Source organism: Anser cygnoides, chromosome 22 (assembly GCF_040182565.1).
Source record: "Anser cygnoides isolate HZ-2024a breed goose chromosome 22, Taihu_goose_T2T_genome, whole genome shotgun sequence".
In the NCBI taxonomy this organism is placed as follows: domain Eukaryota; kingdom Metazoa; phylum Chordata; class Aves; order Anseriformes; family Anatidae; genus Anser; species Anser cygnoides.
In genome coordinates this window covers 6108361-6124556 of record NC_089894.1, presented here as the reverse complement: position 1 = coordinate 6124556, position 16196 = coordinate 6108361, and the positions used below count along the sequence as shown (strand labels likewise).

The window sequence follows — 16196 nt, the reverse complement described above, 5'->3', positions numbered from 1 at the left end:
CTGCTCCTGCCCTGTGGCCAGGCTGGGGATTTAGGGGGGGGTCCCCACTCCAGGGGGGTCCCAGCGTTGGTGGTCCTGGCCCTGCCCGGAGGGGGCTTATCCTGGGGGGGGGGTGCGGGTCCCATCCCGGGCAGGTCCCGACTTGGAGGGCTCAGCCTGGGGAGCCTCATCCTGGGGGGGGGAGGGGGAGGGGGTCCCATGGGGGGGGGGTGGGCACGGGGTGTGGGGGGGGGGGGGGGGTTGCACTCAGCCCTGCCTCTTTGTGCTGCGCGTGCCCGAGTGTGCAAGTCCCTGCGTGTGCACGCGTGCAAAGCTGCAGGGCACAGGTGTGCACGGGGCTGCAGCATGCGCACGCAGTTGTGTGATTGCACCAGGGGGGTGCGCCGAGGCGTGTGCAGGAGCGTGTGTGCATGCACAGGCCTGTGCCGTGCAGAGGCGTGTGGTTGTACAAGTGCGTGCATGTTGCGGGGGCGTGTGCGTGCACAGGTGTGTGATTGCAGGGGTGTGTGCGCACATCGAGCTGTGTGCTTGAGCGGGCGTGTGCGCACGTTGGTGTGTCATCACATGGGCTGTGCACACGCAAGTGGGTGCTTGCACAAGCATGTGCACACCCAGGTGTGTGCTTGTATGGGTGGGTGCTTGCACAGGTACGTGCGTGTATGGCTGGCTGCTTGCACAGGTGTGTGCTTGTACGGCTGGCTGCTTGCACACGTGTGTGAGTATCCAGGCGCATGCCAGCGTGGCTGGCTGCTTGCACACCCAAGTGCATGCTGGTACAGCCGTGTGCTTGCACACGTGTGTGCACGCCCAGGTGCATTCTGCTATGTGCTGAGTGCTTGCACACGTGTGCGCACACCCATTTGCATTCTGGTATGGCTGGCTGCTTGCACACACGTGTGCATACCCACACACGGCGCATGCTGGTATAGGTGGTCACTTGCACACGCGTGTGCACGCCCAGGTGCATCCTGGTACGGGTGGCTGCTTGCACCAGCATGTGCGCGCCCAGCTGCATGCCGGTACGGCTGGCTGCTTGCACACGTGTGCACGCCCAGGTGCATGCCGGTACAGCTGCCCCTTGCACTCCCGTGTGCACACCCAGGTGCGCGCCCTCCTCCCCGCCCCCCCCCGCCGCTCCCCGCCCCGTGCCCGCGCGCCCCACCCTCGCGCATGCGCCGCCCGCCCCCTCCCTCCGCAGGTGCCGGGAGGAGGAGGGGGGTGGGGGGCGTGCGGGGGCGTGCGGCCCCTTTAAGGGGAGTGCCCGGAAGGGCGCGCGCGCGCGCCCCTCCTGGCCACGCCCTCGCCCCGCCCCGCCCCGCCGCGCCCGCAGCGCACCGGCACCGGCGCGTCCCGGGAGCGGGGGGTCGGGGTCCGGGGGGTCCGGGTTCGAGTCCCGGGGCCGGTTCCTGGCGGGGTGGGGGGGGCGCGGCCGGCCATGGCGCGGCACCCCGGGGTGCTGGGGGTGCTGGTGCTGGGCGCCCTGCTCCGCGCCGCCGCCGCCTTCAACCTCGACACCGCCTTCCCGGTGCTCAAGGAGGGCGCCGCCCGCAGCGGCTTCTTCGGCTTCTCCGTGGCGCTGCACCGGCAGAGCGAGCGGCAGGAGCGGTACCTGTGCGTGGGGGGGGGGGGCGGCACGGTGCTGGGGGGGGGATAGGGGAGGGGGTGCCCGGGGGGTGGGGGAGGGTGGGGGGGGTCCTGGGGTGCACCTGGGGGAGGTCCTGAGGGGGTCCTGGGGGGCCCCTTGGGGGGGGGGGGGGGGGGGCGTTGGGGGGGGTCCTAGGTGCTAAGGGGGGGTGGGGAGGGTGAGTGGTGTGCAGAGATTTTGGGGTCCTGGGGTGGTTTGGGGGGGGATTTGGGGTGTCTGGAGGAGGGTTCAGGTGTGTTATGGGGGCAGAGCCTTGAGATCAGGGGGGGGGGGGGGGGCTTATCCCTCCCCTGTGGCTCCGTGCCCCTTTGTTAGGGTGGGGATGTCCCGGTCCCCCCCCGAGCAGCAGCAGCTGACCCTGGGGTGGCCACGTCCCAGCAGCCCGGTGCCACGGGGCAGGGACTGTCCCCTCCCCAGCCCTACCTGCGGCCCCCTCCCTGACCCCCCCCATCCCATACGGAGCAACGCCGGGTCCCATCCCACTGCGGGAACCCGCGGGCTGCAATTCCCTCAGCTCAGCCCCCAGCAACCCCCCTTTTTCCAGTGCTCCCCAAACAAACCCTACATCTGCCCCCGAACAAACCCTAAATCCATCCCCAAACCCCCAGACCCTGTCCCCAGATCCCTCCTGCTGGCAGCTACCTTGCTGCAGGCGCCCGGGGCAGGCAGCCAGCACGGGCTGGGTTTTCCTCACCTGGGGGCACCCATGGGGTAACACCCAGGGGCTCCCTGTGCCCGTTTTATTTTTTTTTGGGGGGGGACACCGGTGGCAGACCAGCTGCGGTGCGTGCTCCGCATACCACGGATGCATTTCGGCCACTCACCCGCCGTGGGATGGCTCCGTCGCTGTCCCGGGGGAGCGGGGCAGGGGTGCAGGAGCTGGTGGTCCTTGGGGGGGGGTCCCCAATGGTGAGGTGGGGGGGGACGTGGGGGCAGAGCGGCCCGTGCGGTGACGGCGACTGTCACTTTGTCCCCGACGGGGTCCCTTGTATGGGGTCTGGAGCCCGGTTTTGTGGTCCCCCCTGAGATTTGGGGTGTGAAATCCTGGGGGGCTTTGCAGCCCTGGGGGGGGGCTTTGCCACCCCCTTGGGAGCGAGGAGGGCGCTGCGGGATGCCGAGCGCGACTCCGCTTCCCCGCGGTGTTCACGTGCGGGCGGCTGGGGCGAGTGCGGGCAGGTTTTGGGGAGGAACCTGCGTCTTGAGCGAAATACCCGAATCCTGAGAGCCGCCCCCAGCCCTGCTCCTGCTCAGGGGGGTGCCGCCTGCCCCCCCCCCCTCCCCGTCTTGCACCCAGCAGGATCCAACCTTTGCTTGGTGCGGATGTGGTGGGACCGGGGCAGGCGTTGCCGCCGCTCCCTGCCTTCGTGCAGCCCGGTGACAGCCACCGGCTTCCTCCCGGGGTGTCTGCGGTCGGGGCTGCAGCCCTGCCGGGGGGGGTGGGGGGGACACCCCGTCCCCAGCCCCCCGGTGCCGGTTATCACCGGGGCGTTGGTGCCTCGGCCGTGCCCTTTGCTTGCCGCCGGCTCCAAAGTGCAGGTGCGTGCAGGGTGGGGACAGGAAGGGGACGCTTCCTGCCCCGCTCCTCCCTGCCACGGGGCTCCCGGAGAGGTTTCGGGGTGCTCCACCGCCCGTCCTCACCCCGCTGCCATCGTCACCTTCAGCAGACCCCCTGCGGAGCTGGGTTGTCCCTGGGGGACCCTTCCCGGCGGGGTGGTGGCAGGCAGGACCCCGCGTCCCCGTGCCCACGGAGGTGGCTGGGACGTGGTTTTGTTTTTTTTTTTTTCCTTTCCCGGCCCCGCAGCCCCGCCGAGGTTTGTTTGCTCGCTCCTCCTGGGGCCAGGTGAACGAAGGCTGGCTGGAAGCGGCGGCGTTATCGGAGAGCACACGGCTCCTTCGGGCCCCGAGGGCTGAGCCCGGCCGCTCCCACGGGCGCTGGGATCCGGCTCGCGGTTCCTGAGCAATGCAGGGAAACCGAGGCACGGAGGCGGGGGGGGGGGGGGATGCAGCAGTGCCTACATCTGCCCACCCCCGTGCCTCAGTTTCCCCCCCGGGGGAGCAGGGGATGGGGGCAGAGCCGCGAGCGGCGGCTCCCAGCTGGCAGCAGGGTGAATTCTTCACTTTTCCTCCTTTTCCCCCCCCTCCAACCCCAAAACCTCCCTTCGGGGACTTCTGCTAATTCAGGAAATGTGCTCGCGTGTCTTTCCGCTCCTTGCCAGAACCAAGCTCAACCCCCCCACACGCTCCCCATCAACCCCACCCCACCAGCCGGGGCCTGTCGGGAGCTGCCGGGGCGCTGGGGGCTGCGGCGCCTTGGCAGGGGCCGGAGCCGTCCTGGCTCCCGGGGATGCTGCTGGAGCTGCTGCCCCCCCCCCCCCTCGCCCGCCTCCTCTGCGCCGCCTGCATCAGCGGATTTGGCTGACCAGGGCTGTCTGGGGGGGGCACAGGGGGATTGTAAAAGCCTCCCCCCCCCCTTCCTGATGCTAATGTAACGGCACTGGAGGCGGGTATTGGGGTGGGGGTGGGGGGATTTGGGGCTGGCCCAGAGTAGCTAGTCTTTGGGGGGGGGCTATAGCGGGGTATATAGCGTGTCCAGCTTTGAGGGGGGGGGTCAAGGGGGAGCTGAGCTCTTTGGGGCCCAGCTGAGCTCGCAGCTTGCCCCATCTCCCCCCGCTGCAGCCCCCACACTGCTCCTATCCCCCCCCCCCCCCCAGGGTGTTGGTGCTGTTGTGTGGGGTCCAAAGGGCCCCCCCCCTTCATTTACCAGGGCGGATTAGGAGGGGGCACGGCCTCCCGCATTCCTGCCTCCCTTCCCAGCCTCCCCCCTTGCTGCTCTTTGGCCATCCCCGAGCTTGCTCCGTCGGCTGGAAAGGACGAGCACGAGGCCTTGGCTGAGCCCCGTCCCGGCCCCCGCCTGGGCTGGGACCCCCCCCCCCCCTTTTTGCTTGGACTGCTGCCACAACCAGTCCCGTGCCCCCCCTCCCTCCTCTGGGGGGGGCTCCGAAGCCCTCAGCATCCTAAGAGCCCCCCCCAGCTCTGAGCATTTCCCTGGCGGGTGGGCGGCTGCAGGGGAGCCTGGGCTGGAGGCAGGGGGCTGGCGCTTTGCCCCCCCCCCCCCCGGGGGGGTGTCAGCGGCACCCCCAGGAGGGGCACGGTGCTGGCAGGAGCCTCCTGGGCTCCCTGAGTCACAGCCCTGAGTCACTTCCTTGGAGGTGAGCGGAGAGCGGCGGTGCCCTCTTGTCGTGCCCCCCCCCCCCCCACTTCCCAAAATAAGGGGGTGGGCAGGAATTGGGGCGCCGAGCTCCTTTGCGCCACCCGGGACAAAACGCCGCTGCACCCGCTGGGTCCCCAGGGGACGCGGGCATCCCGGGGGGGGGCTGACCCCCGGCTCCGTTTCCATCCCTTTTTGGGGGGTTCTCCTGCGGCTGAGCAGCTTTTCACCCCCCCCCCCCCCCCCTTTATCCCCCTCCCCTCGCAGCATCCCGCTGGCTCGGTGCCCGTCCCGGCGTGCCGGGGCTGGGGCTGCCTGGGGCCCCGCATTCCTCCTGCGCCTGGGCTTTGAGTCAGCGAGCGCTGCCCGGACGCGCCCGCGCTGCCGGCACCCTGCCGCGGTGCCAGCCTGGGGCCACGCTCCTCTCTCTATGCGTGTCTGTCCCCCCCCCCCAGAAAAAAATTAAAAAATAAAAATCCCCGCAGCAGCTGCTCGGGACGGCCACGGGATGGTGGGGATGCTGAGGACGGGCCGGCTCGGTGCACGAATGCCCCCGTGGGACAGCCGGGATGCGCCGGCTACCTGGGCACCGCCGTCCCCCCATGCGTGTCCCCCCCCCACCCTCCCCGGGCTCGGGGACGCCGTTTCCTGCCCTGGCACCCGTGGCCGTGCCTCCTCCTCGCCATTGTCCTCGGGACTTCCCGGCGGAAAGGCCTGGCCTTTCCGCAGCCCCCGCGTCCTCCCGTTGTCCCCGAAGCCCCCCTGGTGCCCCCCCCCCCCCCCCCCCCCACCTGGGCACCATGGGGTTTGGCTGGGTTTTGGGGGCTGCTTGGGCTGGGGGGCGCAGCATGGAGGGGTGCTTCAGGTGGGTGCTGGGGGCCATTTTATTCTGCATTTTTATTAAACACGCATTCACCCTGGCACGCCGGTGTGCCCCCCCCCGTGTGGCACCGCAGTGACTCAGTGACCCGCGGGGGCCTGAGTCACCCCAAAAGCGCGCCCCGGGACCCCCGCATGGGGTGGGACGAGCCCAGGCTCATGCAAGCAGGGCTGGGCTTGGGGGGCAGGGGGGTTGTGTGTGCTGGTGTCCCCCCCCCCCCCCAGCTCTATCCCCCCTCCCCAGCCGGGGCCGTGTTTATCGCAGCATTCCTGGGCTGGCACGGCTCGGGGGGGGGCGGCGAGGCTGTCGGATGGGACGCAGCTGCGGTGCCGCGGCCCCGGCGGCTCAAAGGTTGGCCGGGGAGGGCTGCGGCTGTTTACCCGCGTGGGGCCCCCGCTTGGCTTCCCCGGCACGGGCAGGGGGCTGCCTGCCAGGCTGGGGGGGCGCAGGCTGTTCCCCCATATGCTGGGGGGGGCTCGGATTGGAGTATGGGGGTGCAAGGAGGGTGTCCTGCGTTCCTGCGTCCCTTTGCTTCCCGTGCCCTTTGGGGTCTTCGGTGCGCCCTGCTCAATTTGGGGTGTGCTGGGTGTGATGCCCCCCCCGGTTATCACCGCCAGCCCCCCCAGCCCCTGCTCTGCCCCCCAGGTTGCTGGTCGGGGCGCCCCAAGATGAGGACCCGCAGAACGGCACGAGGACGGGCGCCGTCTACGCCTGCCCCCTCTCCGCCTCCACCAGCGACTGCCAGAGGCTCGACATCGAGCTGAAGAGTGCGTGAGCGCCCCGAGCACCCCAAAACCACCCCGTGGCACCCCCGCCAGCCTCCCCTGCCTCGGGGGGGGGTTCCCCCCCCTTCTCACGCTGCGTCTTCCTCGGCCAGGTGAGCCGGACAAGTACATCATCGAGGACATGTGGCTGGGGGTGACGGTGGCCAGCCAGCGGCAGCCAGCCGGGAGGGTGCTGGTGAGTGCGCGCCCACCCCATTTCCCCCCCCCCCCCGGCATGTGCACCCCATTTTCCTGCACACACGAACCCAGTTCCCACCCCCCACCCCATAGTGGGAAACGGGGGTATGGCCGTGGGATGGTTTTGGGGTGAGTGGGGGGGGGGAGCAAGAGCTGGGAGCCCCCGGGAGCTGGTGGGGTGCTGGGGTGCCCTGTGCCTGGGTGGGTGTATTGGGGTGCATCGGGACAATGGGGGGGGGCTTGTGTGGGGCTGGGACTACAGCTCCCAGCATGCAGTGCAGAAGAGGGGGGGCTTGGGGGCAGGCTGCTTGCTGTGGCAGTGCATGCTGGGAGTTGTAGTATATGTTGGGGGGTGATTCCTGCATCCCAAACCATGTCCCCCCCCCCCCCCCCCGCTGGCACAGGAGAGGCTGCAGAGCCCCACTGCAGGGGCTCCCCATCACCTCCCCCCTGTCACCTCCCTGCTGTCCCCCTGGCTTGGGTGACAGCACGCAGACCCCTGTCCCCCTGGGGTGCGCCAGGCTGATGCTCTCCCCAGGGCGGGGGGCAGCAGCTGGGTGCGTGTCATCCCCCCCCCCCCCCCAATCCTGCTGCGATGGCGCACCAGAAGCAGGGCGCTGTCCATATATACGGCCCTATATCAAGGCAGGGCCTCATTTTTCGGGGTGTCCCGGCAGGCTTGCGCCCACCGCTACACCAGGGTGCTGTGGTCGGGCAGCGAGGACCAGCGGCGCATGGTGGGCCGGTGCTACGTGCGGGGCAACGACCTGCGCCTCAACCTGAGCGACGAGTGGCAGACGTACCACAACGAGATGTGCAACTCCAACGTGGACGCCGAGGAGACCGGCATGTGCCAGATGGGCACCAGCGCCGGCTTCACCTCCAACATCATTTATTTCGGGGCGCCCGGCGCCTACAACTGGCAAGGTGCGTGTGGGGCTGGGGGCGTGCCAGGACCTCCTGCTTCCCCGGGACCGCATTCCCACGTGGCATCCCTGCACGGGGGAGCACGGACACGTGTGTCTGAGCGTGCGCGCACTCGTTGTACAAAAGTGCACGCACGTGTGCACTAAGCCGCACGTGTTTGCATGCTTGTACAACGTGCATCGTGTGTGCATGCCTCTGCAATGCTGCACAGAAGCATCTCTGCGTGCATTTGCACGCGTATGGCCATGCACGTGCTTGCTTGTGGGTGTGCAAGGGGAGCGGGTCCCCCCTGATACCCCCCCCCCCCCGTTGCAGGTACTAACTACATGCTGAAGCGGGAGACGTGGGACCTGCACGACTTCTCCTACCCCAACGAGAAGAACGGCAACACCTACATAGGTGGGGGGGCAGCGCGGTGCGGGGCCCCCCCCGCTTCCTCCTGGGGCTGGAGAGGGTTTGGGGCCTGGAGGAGGGGGGAATTGTGGAGGTTCCTAAAGCACTGTGGGGTTTAGGGGGGCTTGGAGACCCCAGGGACGGCGTGAGGGGGCTGGAGGGCGTCATGGGGGGGGGGGGGGCATGGAGCATGGGGTCTGGGATTTTGGGGACGCGCCGCGGGCTCACGGCGGGGGGCTTGGCCGCAGGGTACACGGCGGAGGTGGGCAGCGGCGTGCTGCAGGAGGACGCGGTGACGGTGGTGGCGGGTGCCCCCCGGTACCAGCACACGGGCGCCGTGTACCTGCTGAGCACCAGCCCCCAGAACACCCTGGAGAAGAGCAGTGTGCTCCGCGGCCACCAGGTCGGCTCCTACTTCGGCAGCGCCGTGGCCCTGGCAGACCTCAATAACGACGGGTGAGACCTTGGGGGGCGGGGGGGGTTTGGGGTCTGTCTTGGGGCAGCCCCCAAGGCTCGGAGGCATTTCTGTGGCTCACAGCATCGGGGGGGGATGCTGCTTTGGGCTCTGGGGGTCTTCCCGCCTGCTTTGGGGTCTTTTTGGGGAGAGTCATCTTTCTGGGGCTTCTGAACTCTTTTAGAGGGGGCTCCCCTTCCCCTGGGGGGGGTGTTGGGGTATGGGGGGGGGGGACACCGGCCCGTGTCACAGTCCCCTTGTCCCCGCAGGTGGCAGGACCTGGTGGTGGGAGCCCCCTACTACTTCCAGCGGAAGCAGGAGGTGGGGGGAGCCGTCTACGTGTACATGAACGAGGTGGGGGGCTTCCAGCCCGACCCCAGCCTGGTGCTCACCGGCCCCAGCTACTCTGCCTTCGGCTTCGCCATCGCCAGCATCGGGGACATCAACCAGGACGGCTTCCAGGGTGAGGGGACGGGGGGGCCACCAGGCTGGGGGGGCAGTGGGGTCGCTTATGGGGGCGTGCAGGGGTCCTCTGGTAAGGGGAGATCCCCCTTCGGGGGGTGGTCAGGGAGGTTGGGGGTGAGCAGAAGGGGATGGGGGGCACCTTGTTTTTTTGGGGGGGGGAGGGGAGCTTCTGGAGGGGCTGGTTGGGAATTGGGCATGGGGGGGGGGGATTAAAGAGGGGAGCTTGGAAGTGTCAAGGCGCTTTGTGGCAGCCCCTACCCCACGTCGGTGGGGCTGACCCCCCTCTGCCACCCACAGACATCGCCGTGGGGGCTCCGTTCGAGGGGGCGGGCAAGGTCTACATCTACCACAGCAGCGCAGGAGGGCTGCTGGCCAAACCCAGCCAGGTACGGACCCCCCGCCCCGCCCCCCCAAAAATGGAAGGGGGCTCAGGGCTGCCTCTGAGCATCCTGTCCTCCAGCCTGGGACGGAGGGGCTCGAACCCCAAATCCGTGGGGTTGATGGGGTGCCGGTGCCCCCCCCCTTCCCCAGGTGGTCAGCGGCTCGGACCTGGGCCCCGCCAGCATGCAGACCTTCGGGTACTCGCTCAGCGGGGGCCTGGACGTGGACGGCAACTCCTACCCCGACCTCCTGGTGGGCAGCTTGGCGGAGAGGGTGGCCCTGCTCAGGTAGGGGCGCGGGGACCGGGGGCAGCAGCGCATCTCCGGGGACAGCGGGACGGGTACAGGAGCGACCGGGTTGGGATGCTCAGGCAGCCCCCTGCCTCCACCCCCAGGGCTCGCCCCGTGCTCAACATCCTGGACAAAACCTTCACTGTCACCCCCAGCAAGGTGGATCCCGCCCGCTGCACGCCCAGCTCCTGGTGAGCCCCGGCACGGCGGGCACCGGGGCCGCGGCACGGTGCCGGGGGCTCCGCTCACCCACCCCTTATCCCCCCTCCCACCGCAGCATCACGGTGACCGTCTGCTTCGCCTACAACCAGAGCGCTGGCAACCCCAAGTACAACGAGAAGATCAGTGAGTGCACGTGGGGGCGCGCGGGGGGCACGCGCGTTTGTGCAAGGGTGCGTGCGGAAAGGGTGCCCGGAGGGGAACGTGCATGCGGGGGGGTGTGCACGCGTGTTTTGGGTGTGTTTTGCACGCACTAAAACACGTGTGCTGATACGTGGGGGGGTGTGCACGTGCTGTGCATGCACCCGGGGGTTGTGCTGGAGGCATTGTGTGTGTGCAATGGGGCACGCGAGCGTGCGGCACCCACGGCTCTGCTCCCCTCGCAGCCCTGGAGTACGTCCTGGAGGCGGACAAGGAGCGGCACCCCCCCAGGGTGAGGTTTTTGGGGACGCACTCCGCCACCTACCGCGGTGTCTTCCCCATGCCCGAGACCCGCTGCGAATCCAAGGAACTCCTGCTGCTGGTGAGCGTGCACGTACACACGCGTGTGCACGGCAGTGCGCCGCAAGCTGCTCTGCGCGCATCGCTGGAGCCAGGGGACGAGGAGCAGATGGGATGAGGGACGCTGGGGTGGGGAAGGGAGGAGAGGTGGAAATGTTGGCGGCTGTGGGGTCTCACGAGCAGGCTGTGCCCGCGCCTGGCGGGGCTTTGCTGCGATTGCTGCCCCCCCCCCCCACAGGAGAACATCCGGGACAAGCTGCACCCCATCGTGCTCTCCATGAACTACTCGCTGGTGGAGAAGCCCAGGAGCTTCCAGCTGGGTCCCCACTCCCTCGACGCCTTCCCCGTCCTCAACCGGGACCAGTCCCACGAGAACGAGACCAAGGTGGGCTGCCCGCGCCCACCGGGCTGCGGGGACGGGAGGGGGCACGGGGCGTGACGTGTGGGGACGTCCCTGCCCCTCAGATCGAGTTCCAGAAGGAGTGCGGCTCCGACAACAAGTGCTACAGCAACCTGCAGATGCAGAGCGGCTTCGTCAACGAGCAGAATCAGTTCCTGCCCAGGTGAACACCGGGGTCCCCGGCACCTCTCCTGCCCACGCCGAGCCACCTCTTGGCCGCGGCGTCCCCGTCCTGGACCGTGCTGGGTTCCCCGTCCCACCTGGGGTGTTTTTTTTTTGGGGGGGGGGGGGGGTTGGTGGCCGCCCCTGTGCCGAGCGGGTCCGGTCTCTGCGCAGGCTGAACGGCACGCAGGTGCTGCAGTACAGCCGGGACCTGCGCAAGCTCCACCTGGGCGTGAACATCACCAACGTGCCCAGCACCGACTCCAACGGCGAGGACGCCCACGAAGCCCAGCTCAACGTCACCGTGCCCCCCAACCTGCTCTTCTCCTCCGTCCGCCCGGTACGGGGGCGTCCTCCCATCCCCGGGGAGGGGGGAGGCTCAAGGGTCTGGGGTTGGGGGGGGGTCCCGAGCCCTTTCTCATGTTCTCTTCCTCCGCAGAGTGGTGCCTGCACCTCCGTGGAGGAGACGGTGCTGTGCGAGCTGGGCAACCCCTTCAAGAAGAACCAGAGGGTGAGCGTGTCTGTCCCCCCCCCCCCCCCCCCCAAAAACCCCTCCAAGCCTGGGCTGGGGTCTCGGGAGGGTCCTGCCCAGCTGCTCCACGGCCCCCGGTGTTGCAGGTGGAGCTGTTCATCACCTTCGAGGTCAACAGCATGGCGCTGGACACGCGGGAGGTGCTGATCTGGCTCGACCTGTCCACGTGAGCGTCCCAGGGGCGGGGGGGAAATGGTGCTGGGAGAGATTGGGGGGGGGGGGGCTTCTCCTGCGCTTGGTGGAAACGCACCCGTGGCACTGGTGTCGTGGCATCGCATCCGTCAGCGCTGCTGCTCCGGGCAGGGTTTGGGGGGGAGCTCCTTGATGCAGCGGAGGGGGCTCCTTGGGCAGGATGGGGAACCCCAAAGCTGGGCACTTGGCAGGGGGGGGGGTCCCCACACCGCTGACCCCGGCGCGGTGTCGGCAGGCAGAGCACCCAGGACGACCTGCAGCCCGTGCTGGCCAAGCTGCTGGTGGATTACAGCATCCAGTCCTCGCTGACCGTGTGAGCGCAGCCCCCCCGTTGTCCCCCCCCACCCCGCCCCATCCTGGCCGTGCCCCGGGGCGCTCCCTCACACCCCCGTGTGTGTCCCCCCCCCCGTGTCCCCAGAGCCCCCTCGCACGCCCAGTCGCACTTCAGCGGGGTGGTGGTGGGCGAGTCGGCCATGCGCAGCGAGCAGGACGTGGGCAGCGCCCTCGCCTTCGACTTCCAGGTGAGTTTTGGAGGGGGGGGACACACATTTTGGGGGGGGGGTTGGCTGGGACAGCTCCGTCCCCCGGTGCCACCCGCACTCCCCGCAGGTGTCCACCAAGGGCGAGGCGCTGGGCGCCCTGGGCACCATCCTGCTGGGCTTCGAGTGGCCCTACGAGGTCCCCAACGGGAAGTGGCTCCTGTACCCCACCGAGATCCTCATGGACGGCAACGGCACCTGCCGGCCCCCCGGGGGGGTCGTCAACCCCCTCAACCTCACGGTGAGTGGCCTCGTGCTGCCGCTCGGCCCCTCGCCCGGCTGGAGACGCCTGGGGGGGGGGGGCGGGCTCTGATGTGGGGGGGGGTCGTGGGGTTTTTTGGTTCCTCTCCAGCTGCTGGACGACAGGACCCCGACGCGGCAGAGACGGGAGCTGGGGGCGGCCGAGGCCATGGAGCCCCCCCTCACGCTGGCCACCGCCAAGAAGGCCAAGTCGGAGGTGCTGCTGGTGAGCGGGGGCTGCGGGCGCAGAGGAAGGGGGGGGGGGGGCGTGCTCTGGATGCAGCCCGGTGTGCACATGCGGTGACCCTAAACTGTGTGTGCACGTGTGGTGACCCCAAAGTGCGCGCGTGTGCACGTGGTGACCCCAAACTGTGCATGCAGTGACCCCAAACTGCGCGTGTGTGCGTGCAGTGACCCCAAACTGTGCACGTGTGGTGACCCCAAACTGCACATGTGGTGACCCCAAACTGCACATGTGCACGTGTGGTGACCCCAAACTGCGTGTGTGTGCATGCAGTGACCCCAAACTGTGCATGCGGTGACCCCAAACTGCACATGTGCACGTGTGGTGACCCCAAACTGCGTGTGTGTGCATGCAGTGACCCCAAACTGTGCATGCGGTGACCCCAAACTGCACATGTGCGCGTGTGGTGACCCCAAACTGCACATGTGGTGACCCCAAACTGCACATGTGCGCGTGCGGTGACCCCAAACTGCACATGTCGTGACCCCAAACTGCACGTGTGCGCGTGCGGTGACCCCAAACTGCGCGTGCGGTGACCCCAAACTGCGCGTGCGGTGACCCCAAACTGCACGTGTGCGCATGCGGTGACCCCAAACTGCGCGTGCAGAGCGTGCACCCCGCTGTAGTCACGCACACCTGGCACGTACCAGATTGGGGTCTCTGGCGCTGCGCGCCCCGCTGAGCGCCCCTCTCCCCCTCCCAGAGCTGCTCCCAGGGCACCGCTCGCTGCGTCTGGTTCGAGTGCCCCCTCCTCGACACCCAGCGCCCCACCACCTTCCGTGTCCGTGCCCGGGTGTGGAACAGCACCTTCATCGAGGTCAGTGCAGGCGGCGGGGCCGGGCTGCCCCCCCCTTCACCCCCCCAGCACCGAGTCCTCGGGGTCTCAGCCCCTGGCACCGTCCCCTGCCCCAATCCCCCCCCCCCCCCCCCGCTCCGTGCGCCCCCAGGATTACAGCAACTTTGACCGGGTGAAAGTGGACGGCACGGCCACGCTCTTCCTCCGCACCCACGTCCCCACCATCAGCATGAGGAACCACACGGTGCGGGTGAGTCCTCGCCGGGGATGGGCTGGGGAAGGGAGGGGAGGGGGGGGGAACTGGGAGCACTGGGAGCTTCCCCCCACCCCAACCGAGGCTCTCGGGGGCTCTCCCAGTTCTCCGTGGACGTCGACTCGGAGCTGACGGAGGAGCAGCCGGCCGAGATCGCGCTGTGGCTGGTGCTGGTGGCCGTGGCGGCCGGGCTGCTGCTGCTGGGGCTGATCATCGTGCTGCTGTGGAAGGTGAGGGGGGGGGCGCCGGGGACACCCCCGCTCCCCTCCCCTCCATGAGGAGGACGGGGGGGGGGTTGTGCAGGAGCCGTGCATTGACCCCGTGGCTTCGTCTCGTGGCTCTCCACCACGGGACGCTCGCGGGACGGACCCGTGCGAGCTTCTCCTGGTGCCGAATATTTGGGGAGCCGAAATCGCCCGGTGCCGCGGCACCCCCTCGTCCTTTGGTTGGGGGGGGGGGGGGGGCTACCTGGGTGTGTGTGTCCCCCCCACCCCGGGTCTGCAGGTCCCCCGGGTCCCCTGAGCCGTGTCGCCTCCTCCCCGCAGTGCGGTTTCTTCCGTCGGGCCAGCACGCGGGCCATGTACGAAGCCAAGGGCCAGAAGGCGGAGATGCGGATCCAGCCGTCTGAAACGGAGCGGCTGACGGATGACTACTAGCGGGGGGGGGGGGGAGCCACCCCGCTGCCCCCCCCCCCCCCCCCAGCACCCGCGCCACCCGCCCGGTAATGCCCCCGAGCCCCCGGGGTGGCTGCGGCCGTCCTCCTCTTCCTCCTCTTCTTCCTCTTCTCCAGCCTCTCCGCTCCTCCCTACAGGGCGCAGGGGGGGCTCTGAGGGTGGGGGGGGCTCCCTGCAGCCCCTCCGGACCTGCCCCCCCCCCCAGCCCCGGAGGCTGGGGGCTCTGCTCTGCGCTGCCTCCGCAGCCTCTCTCCGCCGTCTCCGCTCCCTCTTCCAGCCCCACGCTGACCCCCTTTCCCCCCCGCCCAGTCCCCCCAATTTTATTTAATTTTTTTTTTTTATTTTATTCCCCCGCCCCCCCCCCCCCCAGTGCGACTTCTTCCAGCGGACTCGCTACTACCGGGTGATGCCCAAGTACCACGCGGTGAGGATCCGGCAGGAGCAGCGCTGCCGCCCCCCCGGCCTCCTGGCCCCCCCCCGGCACCGCCGCAAGAAACACTGGGTGACGAACTGGCAGGAGCCAGACAAGTACTACTGACCCCCCCCCCTTCCCTGCGCCCCCCCCCACATCCCCCCCCCCAAGTCCCCGGGGAGCACCAGGACTTCTTGGGTTTACTTTGCACAAGCCCCTCGCTCCCTGCCCGCCTCCCGGCGCTGGCTTTGCACGCTCACCTTGCACGCTTGGGGGGGGGGGGGGGGGGGCAATGCCCCCCTCGGCGAAACCCCCCCCCCCCCCACTGCGTCCTCACCCCACTGAGTGCCTTCTGCCGCTGGGGCCCTGTGCAGACACTCCTCCTCCTCCCCCCGTGGGTCCCCCAGGTGGGGGCACGTCCTTGCACGCCGGGACACACTTGCCCCCCCCCCCCCAGTTCTCCCCCCTCCCTTTGCTCTGGGTGCGGGCCCCCCCCCCCCCCAGCTTTGTGCTATGCGGGGCTGGGGGCTCGTGCCTTCTCCCTCTGCTTCAAGCAGTACGGGGGGGGCTCATTCTGCACCTTCCCCCCCCCGCATTTTCCTGCTGGGGAGGTGGTGCCCCCCCCCCCAGCTGTAGCCCCCAGGGGGGCTCCTCTGTCCCCCCCCCCCCCCCCCGACGGACGCAGCTGGGGTTAAGTTATTCCGTGTCTCTTGTGTGCATTTGTGTTGAGCCCCGGAGCGGGGTCGGTACTGGGGGCTGGGGGGGCTCTGTGACCCCCTCCCAGCCCATAAATGCCCCCCCCCTTGCTGGGGCCTAATAAAGCCTCGCTCTGGGATTTGTAACCTCGTGTCTGGCCTGTGGGTCCTATTGGGGGGGGGGGGACACAGAAGGCTGGGGTGGTGGGAAAAGGGTTGGGGGGGCGGGGGGGAGATGCTCTCCAGGGGAATTGGGGGCGGGAAGAGGGCACCCATGGGGGCAGGGGTCTTCTGGGGAAAAAGTATAGGGGATGGGGAAAAAGTAGGCCCAGGGGGAAAAGGTCCCAATGAAGTGGGGGGGAGGGGGCACAATGCCCCAGCTGGGCGTTATGGGGGGGGTCGGGGCTCCTCCCAGGTAGGGATTATCTGGGGCGGCTTTCCCCCTGTTTGGGTTATTTGGGGCATTTCCTCCCCCCTTTGGGGTTATTGGAGGGCATTCCCCTGGTTAGGGGGAGGGGGGCTCCTCCCTGGTTGCAGTTATTGGGGGGGGGAACCCCCCCCTTGGAGTTATGGGGTGGATGCTGCTGGGTCGGGGTTACTGGGGGGGCTCCCCCCCGTTGCAGTTACTGGGGGGGGGCTCCCTCCGGTTGGGGTTATGCGTGGGCAGGGGGCTCAGAGCGCTGCACAGGGCAGCACGGTGCGCGCCGGCACCCAAGGGGTTAAACCCGGCAC

At 69.0% G+C, this 16196-nt stretch overlaps 1 protein-coding gene across 2 annotated transcripts; it reads left to right on the top strand.

Moving 5' to 3' along the window:
- The first annotated feature begins 1293 nt into the window (after nucleotides 1–1293).
- Nucleotides 1294–15611, top strand: ITGA3 (integrin subunit alpha 3). Of its 2 annotated transcripts, XM_066981783.1 has the most exons (26): nucleotides 1295–1611; nucleotides 6379–6500; nucleotides 6611–6693; nucleotides 7373–7622; nucleotides 7938–8021; nucleotides 8264–8471; nucleotides 8739–8932; nucleotides 9232–9320; nucleotides 9466–9602; nucleotides 9710–9796; nucleotides 9883–9950; nucleotides 10211–10347; nucleotides 10564–10710; nucleotides 10791–10888; nucleotides 11062–11227; nucleotides 11327–11398; nucleotides 11506–11585; nucleotides 11847–11924; nucleotides 12030–12132; nucleotides 12221–12391; nucleotides 12503–12616; nucleotides 13338–13451; nucleotides 13582–13680; nucleotides 13788–13913; nucleotides 14229–14404; nucleotides 14728–14867. In XM_066981783.1, the coding sequence occupies exons 1-25, from the start codon at nucleotides 1436–1438 to the stop codon at nucleotides 14337–14339; spliced, it is 3114 nt and encodes a 1037-aa protein (XP_066837884.1). In that variant the 5' UTR covers nucleotides 1295–1435; the 3' UTR covers nucleotides 14340–14404; nucleotides 14728–14867. The 2 variants fall into 2 exon arrangements, with proteins under 2 accessions (XP_066837883.1, XP_066837884.1); XM_066981782.1 differs by lacking the exon at nucleotides 14229–14404 and having other exon boundaries at nucleotides 1294–1611; nucleotides 14728–15611.
- Nucleotides 15612–16196: the final 585 nt, after the last annotated feature.

Bases quoted from the DNA above. Each gene is read 5' to 3' on its own strand.
- ITGA3 (XM_066981782.1), top strand. From the start codon at position 1,436: ATGGCGCGGCACCCCGGGGTGCTGGGGGTGCTGGTGCTGGGCGCCCTG. The intron at 6,694-7,372 runs GTGAGTGCGCGC...GTGTCCCGGCAG, and splicing joins AGCCAGCCGGGAGGGTGCTG to GCTTGCGCCCACCGCTACAC. The intron at 9,321-9,465 runs GTACGGACCCCC...CCCCTTCCCCAG, and splicing joins TGCTGGCCAAACCCAGCCAG to GTGGTCAGCGGCTCGGACCT.